Source organism: Malaya genurostris, chromosome 3, assembly GCF_030247185.1.
Source record: "Malaya genurostris strain Urasoe2022 chromosome 3, Malgen_1.1, whole genome shotgun sequence".
In the NCBI taxonomy this organism is placed as follows: domain Eukaryota; kingdom Metazoa; phylum Arthropoda; class Insecta; order Diptera; family Culicidae; genus Malaya; species Malaya genurostris.
Genome location: NC_080572.1, coordinates 210,726,871 through 210,739,502, shown reverse-complemented (window position 1 = coordinate 210,739,502; position 12,632 = coordinate 210,726,871). Strand labels below are relative to the sequence as shown.

General features: G+C 35.4%; 1 protein-coding gene across 17 annotated transcripts in view; it reads left to right on the top strand.

Annotated features, from left to right (window-relative positions):
• The window catches only part of LOC131434696 (cell adhesion molecule Dscam2), a 446,907-nt gene that overhangs the window by 334,774 nt on the left and 99,501 nt on the right, over positions 1 to 12,632 (top strand). For all 17 annotated transcript variants that reach the window (XR_009230382.1, XM_058601701.1, XM_058601704.1 and 14 more), the window contains exon 6: positions 3,377 to 3,825. Coding sequence is in view for 16 of the 17 variants with exons in the window: in XM_058601701.1 (XP_058457684.1) it covers positions 3,377 to 3,825 (449 nt within the window). In the remaining variant the exon portion in view is untranslated. The remainder of the gene's footprint in view (positions 1 to 3,376; positions 3,826 to 12,632) is intronic.

The window sequence follows — 12,632 nt, the reverse complement described above, 5'->3', positions numbered from 1 at the left end:
TTTGATAAATTTCATGTCATGGAGTTTTAAACAAAACATTAAATATTCTTGAATGTAAATTTGCGTGAACTGCGACGCTCGATTTATGTGCATCTAATAGGGTTTTTTTTTCGAAGCATTCAGCTACGTTGCATCAAAATTAGTGTAAGCATTCTGAAAGTGAAACATAAAAGTCAATCGTATTTCCTCCTTTTCTGTATTCTGAAATTTATTTGATGTCAATATATGCAACACGGTAGAAATGGCGGACATGAAACTTTCCTTAATGCAAATTACACTTGACCAAAAAGTAATAAATTCTATAGACCACAACACATTTGTCATAGATATGCTTTAAACCACAAATTGACACGAAAGTAGTTTAGTGAGAGAAGAATTGAATTAACAATGTTAAATTGTTTTATTGTCGCTCTAGTTGTTTTAGTTTTGGTGAGTTGTCCTCGCTAAGTTGTTTGACCATGCAAAAGGTTTTATGAAAGCTTCAAAACTTGTAAAAAGTGGAATTGATTATAGCTGTCATGAAATCATAGGAGTAGGTGCATGAAATTCCCGAAATCAAAAAGGTTTTGTTGATGCCAAATGTCTTGAAAATACCTGAAATTCAAAAAATATTTATTTTGAATCGACTCTGGAATTTAGAGATTTCTAAAACGAACATATTTTTTTCCATGACAAATGTCTTAGAGTTCAAAACTTTGAGATCTCAAACCATATAAAAAAAATTTTCGCTAACGGAGATCTAAAATTTAAAAATTTCAATACTCTTTACGTTTCGTCTTCGACTCATCAGTGCAGAGCAGTTCAAATTGAACTGCTTACTGCAAAAACTTAAACAGTTCAACATGAACCGCTAATAGTTTGAACTGCTAAGCACTGACGACTCGAACCCGAATCGTTAAGAATAGTAAAATCGGTTATGTGGCTAAAGCACTAAAACGGCTTTTAGTCGTTTAATTTCAATATTTTTTTAGCTTGACTCTAGAACTATAGAAATTTTGAGATTTCCGAAATCGAAAAAAAAATGTATGCCAAATGTCATAGAATTGCATAAAACATCGAGATATAGTGTCATCTTGGAAATCATTGAAACATATCGACAGTAGAGCTTAGAAAATGTTTGAGATTTCCAAAATCAAAATATTTAAAAAAAATCAAAAAATATTTTTATTAACTGACTCTAGAACTAAGAAAAATTTTGAGATTCCCGAAACGGACCTTTTTTTTTGATGCCAAATGTCTGAGAGTTTAGGTAAAACTTCGGGATCAAACAAAAAATTCCTAAATCGAGACATAAAATATCATTTTTTTTAAAAAGCTCGACTCTAGAATCTCGAAAATAATTAAAATCGACAATGGAACAACAATTTTTGAAATTTCCGAAATCACACTATTTTTTGCAGCAAATGTCTTAGAAACGGCATGAAACGAAGGGATCTAGCGTCATATCAGAAAATTTTTTTTTTAAATCGACTCTCTAGAACTTTAAAAAATTTAGAGATTTCCAAAATCGAAAATTCTTTTTGCCGTTCTCATATAGAAAGGCTATACAATTACTTTGGAAAACGAATTTCGAACCCAGGCCCGGAGAGCCGAATATCATATACAATTTGACTCAGCTCGACGAATTGAGCAAATCTCTGTGTATGTGTGTGTGTGTGTGTGTGTCAGCGCCGCTTTTACGTATTAAGGGCTGAGGCCAGTAAGTCACGTATAAGTTTTGAATCGACCACATGTCTCGCTCTGCGCATCACATTTCTCTCCATGCTTTCTCGCATATGTGCAAAATGACTCTCGATCATGATTCAAATTAAAGCTCTCAGTGTCTTAAAAGATACTATGCAATTTCATCCAGATTCGACTTCCGGTTCCGAAACAATAGGGCAATGAGTATCAAAACTGTCATACAAAATGATACAATTTCGGTATGCGCTGGTACGGAGGAAGAAGGCAACGCACCACTGTTCAATTTTGTATAACGCGCAGGGTTGCCACATTTAAATATATATTAACTTGACATAACTGTTTATTAGAAAGGCATCATTACACCACTAGGTGGATTAAAAAAGTTTTTTAATGGCAAATGCCTTGCGTGAAACTTCGAGATCTAGTGTTAGAGTGTTTTTTTTTAAGAAAATAATCGACTCTGGAACACCGAAACAAAAATGATTTCTGATGCCAAATGTCTTAAAATTGCATAAAACGTCGAGATCTAGACGTTCGAGGCAATTTTAAAATATTTGGCATAAAAAATACGACCACCAACTATCTCAAATATATATATTTTTATCTATTCGAATTGATACGACCTGACCACTGTTTGCACGTTTTTTTCGTATTTTTAATTTGCATTCCTGTATAGCACAGAGTAGTCCTACGTCAAAACGTGCGATATCAGTGCGGTGAATCTTTTAGTACAGTACAGATACTTTTAGTTTAGTACAGATACCTACGCAAATTTGATTATATTTGAATGTCCCAATAGCCAATTTTCGAGTATGGTAATCCCTTTCAGGGAGGAAGGAGAACCTTCCCAATGGCTTTTAGAACATCTAATTTTTGCTCTTTAAGAGTTTCGCAGGTTTGCTCTCTGAGAATTAGATCTTTGGTAGCTCCAAGTGTACATTCACAATCGAGAAGAGTGTGTCTCTTGCTCATGAAAAATAATTGTTACGGTCGTCGCTGAATGGCGGTTCTGTATTCTAAATGACATTTCATTGCATTTTCATGTATATCAATTATAATAATTAGGGGAGGCATCTCTTCGGATTTTTGCAGCAGTAAAATACCAATCTGAAACTGAATCTAGTTTGAATAGTTTCCCGAAAAAAAACGCCTCACCTTCACTACGGCACTGATGATTAACATTAATAAGTCCTGCAATCCTGAATTAGCCTCTTTCTTTATTTTAGGAAAAGAATAACAAATCCAATAACAGGAATCTCACATGAATATGCATGACTACACCGCAAGAGATCGAAATCCTTCGTAAAATCAAAGAATTAGAAGGAATCCAATATAATGTTTATACCATCGATTCCAATCCATTTGAAGCTCTGACATCACTTTCCGAATCAACAACCGTTAGATAATGACCAACAAACATTCCATAAAAATTTCCGATTCAGGGACATACCAACCATTTCTGCACGTATCAAATATTCCACCCCTTGCTCACTCGTATTCGTTCGTCGATTAGGAAAGAGCGGAAATTGATTTCGACTTGTTTCCGTTTGCTTTCTCCATCACCTGGAGCAATGGTTCAAAGAAACTTCTGGCTGTCACTCAGCGAAGAAGCAACCCATCATCGAAGACATCGCAGCGGACGTTGAAACAAAATTGATTTTCCTTGTGAATCTCTTTCTCCTCTATCTTCCAGATGGTACACCCACAATGGACCGGAACCTATCTCCGTTTCGTCCGGACCACGGATACGACTGCTGGGCCCGGTACTGGCCATCGAAGCCGTTACTAGCGAAGACGGTGGCGTTTACAAATGTTCCGCATCGAATGCCGGCGGTGAGGCGAGTGCCGATTTGCGACTTACCGTTTCCACACCGATTCATGTTGAGATATCTCCAAACGTGCTAAGTGTTCACATGGGCGGGACGGCTGAGTTCCGTTGTCTGGTAACGACGAACGGTTTGAATGCCGGTCCGCAGCACATCACCTGGTTCAAGGATGGCCGTCAGCTGCCCAGTTCGGGTCGGGTCGGTGACACACTGCAGGTAACCGGTGTGACCCGCGAGGACAAGGGCATGTACCAGTGCGTGGTTCGGCGACAGGAGGGAGATTCCTTTCAGGCGTCCGCTGAGCTGCAATTGGGAGGTGAGTGATGATATGTTAATATCACGAGTTTATGAACAACTGTTGTTTTGTGTTCGTTCCCTCTTGCAAACTACTGCCTGAGCTCTAGTCATTGAGTTTCGATGAACGGAAATAACTAATCAGTTGAAAATGTGATTTGTTAAGGTGTAAACCTCATTAGCATAGATCCGGCGAGAAGGGCCGATCGCCTCAATAGGTCGAAACGTGCGATTACATATACCGATTAGTTATTCTCTTTCGCCGAAAAAAAAATCGATAACCGTTAGAGTTCGTTACAATTTTTTACTGTTTTGGGGTTTATTCATATCAAAAAACCATTGTTTGCCTAAATTTATCCAATAACCAAAACCCTTTCTCAACACGGCTCATCAACCTCCACATCAGCTCTATCATCATTTTTTTAACTGCATTTTCTTTTTTGAAATCGGTCTTGTTACTTGCAATTCCGTGTTTGTTTCTCAGTTGTCTCGTCACAATCGTCACTCATCTTAACACTCCGAATACCAAGGGGGTGAAAAAGTGGGAACACTAATTTTGACTGACTATATCTTAGCCATTTTAGAACCGATTTCAAAAGTTTGTTTATCATTAGAAAGATAAATTCATTCGGATTAAAATCCATTTGAAATGAAGGAAAACCGAATATTTTATTCAAATTCCCACTGTTGTTCTGCAGACTTTAGTTGGAACTTTTAATAATAACTTTGAATAGAATATTCGGTTTTCCATCATTCCAAATGGATTTTATTCCGAATGCATTTATCTTTCTAATGGTAAACAAACTTTTGAAATCGGTCCTAAAATGACTATGATATAGTCAGTCAAAATAAGCGTTCCCACTTTTCATGATACCCTTGGTAGTCCGCGTAACTTTTTACCTCCTTGGTATTCGGAGTGTTAATATGGCTTAATGTCAGGGTTAAAAAATGATATATTACACCAAATCCTCAATTTACGCACCTTATATATGTATATATGTATTTATGTATGCAAGTATATGTGCATATATAAGAATATGTTTATACTTAATCGAAGTAACTTTACCATTCTATGTATGTATAAAAATGAACACTTATATGCTAATGTACGTGCATATATGAATACATATATACATATATAAAGCGCGTCAATTGAGTTTTTTTTGTAATAACAATTTCTGAAAATTATCTTTAGAAAGCAACTATGCTGATCTAAAGACGCCATTCGATCCATCCCATAAAACTCTAAAGTTAGGATCATTCTTCATTGCAAGTCGTACACTGTGAAGTATCAACAAATTATAACAGTTTTGGTGTTGATTTTCGATGAAATATTTTTAGCGGTGTAAAATATTGAAAACTCGATTGATATTTTTTATATTTCTTCTAATCAGCGAGAAAAAAATATTTTCGCTATAAAATTTTTTTTCTAGTTGGTGTCTTCACGAAAGTTGTTTGTAATCAACTGGCGCATCTTTTGATGTAAAAAGTCTTTAGAGTGGTCCATGTTTGAACTTAAAAATTATTGCACTTCACAGTAAAGTTTTAGGAAACTTTATTTTGAGCAACTTTGCGAAAAAGCTATCTTCCCACCTCTTCATTTGATCGAGTTACATCAATTTTTCGGAGTGAAAATAGAGTGGATCCAAAAAAATCACCTTTTTTGTTCTAGCTTTTTTTTTGTGAAATTGAATTAAATGAGATTTGTTGAGCAAAAAATCAATTTTCGGCTATACTTTTCTTGTTTATAATTTTTTGAAAAAATGATGTATAGGCAACTCATAGAACTCATTTTAAACCATCGTTTTGCTGAAGGTAGTATGTTGCTAAGTTTAGGCGTTTAAAAGTTATATGACTTTTTCGATTTTATATAAGGCAATTTGAACACTAATTTAAATGAGTTAAAAAAATAACACCCTCCCAGATTGATTAGTCTTGATCTAACTGGCATCTGTTGAATATTTATATTAGAAGGTTGACGAAAAAACAATCATAACTTTTGAATGATAGCTTATATTGAAAACTTTAGTTAAGCAAAATTATGCGCTCGACAAACCTTCGGAAGACGAATTTCTCACAAAACTGTTCCAAAAAAGTTAGAACAAAAAAAGTGATTTTTTGATAGCCACCCTACTTTCACTCCGATAAATTTATGTAACTCGATCAAATAAAGAGGTAGAAAGATGGATTTTTCAGCAAAGTTGACCAAATAATGTTTCCTAAAACTTTGCTGTGAAGTGCAATAATTTTTAAATTCAATAAGAAAAGTTAGAATTCAGATATGAATTCAAACATGGGCTACCCTAATGACATTTTACATTAAAAGATGCCCCAGTTGATTACAAACAAGTTTTGTGAAGACACCATCCAGAAAAAAAAAATATTTAATAGCGAAAATATTTTTGCCTCGCTAATTTCCCCTTTCGGACCACTATGCAATGTTAAGGTTTCTATTTATTATTCCATATCTGTCATTCAATGAGCAAAACGCTCTATACTGAATTGGGTTGTAGGAACTATTTGAAATTATAATTTTAAAGACTTTGAGTAATTTAGGCCAGGTTCCTCCAAGAGATGTGGTTTTTTAATTCCACCCATTGTTAAACATTATTTCAAAATTATACTTTTTACAGATAAAAGTACGTATATTAAACTTCATAAAAAAAATCAGTTTTATTGTTTCAATATGGCTGCTCTGAAAACAGCTACTCAACCCCGTTCGATTTGTTGGTGGGTGTCATTGTTTCTTGGAGACCAATCATCGAAAAGTAAAACAGTTTCATATTTTGTAACTAATTGGTTATGGTCGGAACTAGAACGTAAAATTTCCACCGGTGAAACACAAAATGGCAGTAACGATTTATGAATTTTTTGATGATTTGACGAAAATGCCGCCATAACTAAGTTCAGTTTTGCAATGACTGAGTGAAAGCATATACTGAAGAAGCCAAGTAAATGAAAAACTCTCAGAAAAGATGATTTTTTGGAAAAAGATACGCTCAGAGGCAGGACTCGAAACTGCGTTCTTATGCAATCCGTAAATACGCGTTTTACCATTTCCCCCACCCTGAGCTGTGGTAGACACAGTTCTACAACAGCATCGAGTTGGTAAGCGTACCAATTTTTTTCCAAAAAATCATCTTTTCTGTGATTTTCTCAATCATTTGGCTTCTTCGATATATGTTTCTGGCGCCAAAATGGCGCTAATGTTTCTATTTTCGAACCTTTTTTTGCACTTTTAATTGTTGATAACTTTGAATATTTTTGGTTGTAGTCCCGACCATAGAGAGAGACATCTTACGAGTACCGGCGAACGACTGTAACTAGGTTAAAACCGGGTATAAATAAACGACATATATTAAATAAATCTAATGAGTAAATTACCGTTTGGTTCCTATTAATACGAGCTATAGTTTTGGAACACAAGTCACACCCAGTTGGGAAAATGTGGTTTCGAGAAAAAGCCGAACAAAGTTTTTATTCGCGGCTAACCGTGCCGATTCTTAGATTTTCTTAGATGAAACCACTTTTTAAATCTGGGTTTGGATGAAACATGCCTGATTGAGAAACAGTACCGAATCCGTTCATAACGCTTATATAGGTTAGGTAGGTTGGGACAAAACTTAGATTTTAGCTTCACTAAACAGCAGTGCAGAGCAGTTCAAATTGAACTGCTTAGTGCTAAACTGCTTCACTAAACAGACTTTTCACATGAAAAGGGTCTTGGGGATCACCCTATCGACTCTAAATATCAGCGATTGTATTAAACCTCCGAAAACTTCAAATCGATCCGACGCACAGTGGGAAAAAAAGAATTAAAAAAGCGACCTAACTCTATAATTTCAAAGGAATGTATGTAAATATTTTCAAAGCAGGTTTCTCTTAAACAAAAATTATCGTAGAATCGATTGATGATCATTAGAATAGGTGCAAAATTCGTTCAATCATGCCCGTTTTGCACCGAATTCCTCTTTTTGTTACCTTACTTTGAAAAACTGACTGCAAAACTCTGAAAAAAAATGAATTCGACTAATCAAAAGGTACTCCTGACATTTTCATAAATCATATAAATGGATTGCTGTTAATCAGAATGATCGCAAAAAACTGTATTCTGTTTTACTCCAAATTTATTTCTTCCATAAATTTACAGAAAAAAAAATTCGGCTAATCGGTGTTATTATGGTAAACCAAGACAGTTCTATGTTACGCATATAATCCCACAAATTAATTACCAGAGAGTTTTCATGATACCATGAATCGTGCAACATCGTTTTACCCCAGTTTTCCCTCAAACTTAAGTTTAAGTTCAATTCTTATTTACGTTCATTCAGATTCAATGCGACCTATCAATAGTGATTCGTAGAAAACTTCAGTGATTCAAGTACATATAATGGGAATGACAGTACACCCAAACCTCCGTTCACGAACACTTTTTATACGTTACCTTTTTTTTACGTAACTCTTTTTACGAACCAAATCCCAAATAACGTAATCTTTTTTACGAAAAAATCCCAAATAACGTAAACTTTTTTTACGAACTTACTTCGTAAAAAGAGGTTTTGGCATACATCGAAAGCGATTTCCGACTCATTTATATTCCATGGAAACAACTACAATTTGGGTATTTTTGGAACGGGTTTAAAGAGTAGTTTCCGAAAAATGATGTTTGAGGTTTTTTTTTGTAAATCCAAGATGGCGACTTCCGGTTGATTTATATTCCTTGAAAACTTTTACAATATGGGTATCTTCGGAACGTAATTGATGAGTAAATGTCGGAAAACGATGTTTGAGGTGATTCTAAAATTCAAGGTGACGACTTCCGGATCATTGATATTCCTTGAAAACCTTTACAATATTTGTATTTTTAGAAAGTATTTAATAAACAGATGCCGTAAAACAAGGTTTGACGTTGTCTCGAATTCCAATATAACATCCTCCGGTTTATCGATATGCCTTAAAAACCCTTAAAACAAAAAAATAATTCAAGAATTCAATCAGTTGACTTCCGGTATAGTGTTTTCAAGGAATACTAAGTTAAATGAATACGGCAAAATCTTTCAAAAAATACCGAAGTCACTGTTTTGCATTTCAAAACCACCTCAAATATCGTTTTCCGACGCCTTCTTTTCAATCTCGTTCCGAAAATACCCATATTGTAAGGGAAGGAATTTCAAGGAATATCAATCAACCGGAAGTCGCCATCTTGAAATTCAAAATCTCCTCAAACATCGTTTTCCGACATCTACTCATCAATTGCGTTCCAAAGATAGCCATATTGTTAGGTGTTTTAAGCAATCTCAATAAACCGGAAGCCGCCATCTTGGATTTTGAAACGAGCCCAAACATCATTTTCTTGGACTTACTCTTCACATCCGTTCCGAAAATAGCCATATGATGCGCGGTGTTTCACATTCATTACACAAAACCTTTTTTTACTAAGTAAATTCTAAATAACGTAAACATTTTTTGCGAACTACCTGTTTTTACGAACCCCCGTTTAGTTCGTAAATGGAGGTTTCGGTGTATTAGCCCATTTATTCCGTTTTACCCAAATTAATTTCATAAATTGTATAATTCGTTAAACTTCCCATTTGCATTCCAAAAGGTAACTGATTGCGGTTGATTGAAAACGAATGATATTACCAAGAAAGCCCTAAAAAGTAATTTAGAAATAGATTCAATGACCGCACGAATCATGTTATATCGTTTTACTCCAATGTATTCTATCAATATTGGGGTAAAACGGTATAACATGCGGTCATTGAATCTAATTGTAATATACTTTTTTGGGCTTTCTACGTAATATTAGTCGATTTCTATCAACCGCAATCAGTCTCCTTTCGGAATGCGATAGAAAGTTTAACCAATGATAGGATTTATGGCAAAAAAATAGGTAAAACGGGTTAAAAGGGCTAGTACTGCCATTTAAGTTGTATGTACTTGAATTTGTGATGTTTTTGCCTATCGCATATAGAAAGGCTACAATCACTAAAAAAACTGACGGGGTCCGGAGGGCCAAATGTCAAATACCATTCGACTCAGCTCGACGAACTGAGTCGAATGTCTGACAAATATTTTCACTCTCCCATTCGAAGATGGCTGAACCGATTTTCACCATCTTAAATTCAAATGAAAGGTCTTATGGTCCCATACGAAGTTTCTGAAATTCACTTGGATCCGACTTCCGATTCCGGAATTACAGAGTGATATGCACCAAAAATGTTAAAATAGTGTCAGGTCTTAAGATGCCATAAAAATATCCCAACTTTCATTTGGATCAAACCCCTGGTTCCGAAGGTAGGGTGCTTAGTATAAAAATATCAATTTCAAGAATGCTTTGTTCATAAGCTACCTCTTTTTCCAACTACCGGTTCATTTTTGTTTTCAAAATTCAAATCATTGTAGAGAATCGTAAAAAAATTATAGGTACACTAGCTGACCCGTCGAACTTCGTCTCGCCTGAAATTATTTTTTCAAATTTGTGTTTTCGAACAGCAGAGTTGCCAAACGTTAATGTTTCTTTCCATTATTTTACTGATTACTTGGCTTACAATAAACGAATTACGGCAAATTCATATCCAACACAATAACTTCTTCCCGAAGAAGAAATATCATCAAGAATTATTGTGGATATGTTCAATGCTTTAGTTACGCAAAAACTAAACAAATGCACCGTTTGCCATCTCATCCTTCGAGTCAGTGTATTGAACAGAGATTGTAGATCTCTCTCAAACTAAAGATTTGACATGTGGGATGATGGATTGGATTGAATCATATCTGACTGGTCGTAGTATGACCGTGAGAATTGGCGACTGCGTTACTCCATCATTCATCGTGAGCTCTGGTGTTCCTCAGGGAAGCCATCTAGGACCATTCATATTTCTGCTATATCTAAATGATCTGAATTTCGCATTGCAATGCATGAAGCTATCATTCGCCGACGATTTCAAACTGTTTCATCTCATCAAATATCTGAAAGACTCAAACTTCTTGCAGTCACAGTTGGATGTATTTTCTAACTGGTGCAACGTCAACAGAATGGTTATCAACGCCTTCAAATGCTTCGTTATCTCCTTCTCTCGTAAACGAACCACGATCATGTATGATTACACTATTTCGCAAGCTGTACTAAAACGGGAGACATCAATTAAGGATCCAGGAGTGTTATTGGATTCAAAACTTAGTTTCAAAGATCACATAGAATATACCCTCTCTAAAGCATTAAAGATGCTAGGATTCATCTTTCGCATCTCAAAAAATTTCAATAACATATACTGCCTGAAATCGTTATATTGCGCTCTAGCTCGCGAGTATGCTGTTGTTGTTTGGGCACCATATTATCAAACAGATAAGCTACGCATTGAAACTGTTCAGTGCAAGTTCATTCGTTTTGCTTTGCGTCGCCTGCCCTGGAGAGATCCATTTAATCTTCCAAGCTACGAAAATCTTTGTAGACATACACTTCGATTTGCTATCTGTCCGCCGTGATACACAAAAAGCTGTTTTCGTCGCGGACCTCATCCAATCTCGAATTGATAGTGCAGATCTCCTACAACAGCTAAGTTTTGACATTCTTCGGCGTAATTTGCGGTTTAATCCCTTTCTCAGAATTCCTCGTGTTAGAACTAACTATGGGTTCATTGAACCGTTTTCGAGTATATGTCGCGTATTCAATACTTGCTCTGATGGATTTAATTTCAATTTATCTCGTAACGCCATTAAACCCCGTTTTCTCCAAATATTTTCCCGCTAGTATTATTAGGATAATTAGTCAATATGAATAGTTGTTAGTTAACTTTGTAGTTTAAATAAGGGTAATTTAAGATTTCGTTATGTATCATTTGGTCAAATGTTATTTGTTGATACAAAAGATGAGAAGGTTTTATGCCTGCTGGAGAAGGAGAACCAAAATCTCAGCTCCAGCAGGCTTTTCCCTTGCTCCTGAATAAACAAATAAATAAATTAACAGATGGATGAAAAAGAGATGACCAAGATAAATACTTTAAATTGACCCCACAAATTTCCAAAAGCAGCCCTCGGGGATTGTTGTTTATCATTGAATATTAAGACTTATTTGTACTGAAGACGTTTAAAATTTAATAGCAAATCCTTAGGGATTATCGAAAGTAATAAACTAATTTTGAACGGTTGTCCATAACCTACTTCACCGCTAGTGATATTACTTAGTCATGTTTGATGAATGTTCGTAGCAGGATTATGACAGGATCAATTTTCGATCAATGAATTAGCGATAAAATGAAAAATACTTGGACATTCGAAAGTTCAAATTACCCTTTTATTAAATATTGTGTTCATTTACTTTGACATGAACGCTATATTCGTTCAAGAATTGTATCGAAAGGCCTCTCATTCGTCGAGCCACCACATCGGTTTGCTTAGTATTCAGTCCTGAGAATCAATATTCTGTTCTAGCGGAGTGAACATGAGGAGTGATTATACCAGTATTCTTCTTATCGTTAAAGCCAATGTATAAAACATCAGATCTCACAACTCATGGTTCTTACATGCCACGATTTCTCCTTCAGATATGATATTCACGATTCGCATAAGGTAATTCGTCACGTAATCCAAAGTTCGGAAAATGAAATGATTTGGCTTAAGCAGCTTACAAATGTTATGAATACCATCCGTTTTGAAGTAAACCACTCTTGAAAACTCACTCGAATCGGCTGAACAAACGTCAGCATGCTAAATGCAAGGAAAATATTTTCATCTGAACTCATTATTTCAACAGCAGAATCCTATCATTGATACGTAAAAAATCGTTACATAATTTGATTTGTTCAACTCACGCCCACGATGGCCCAC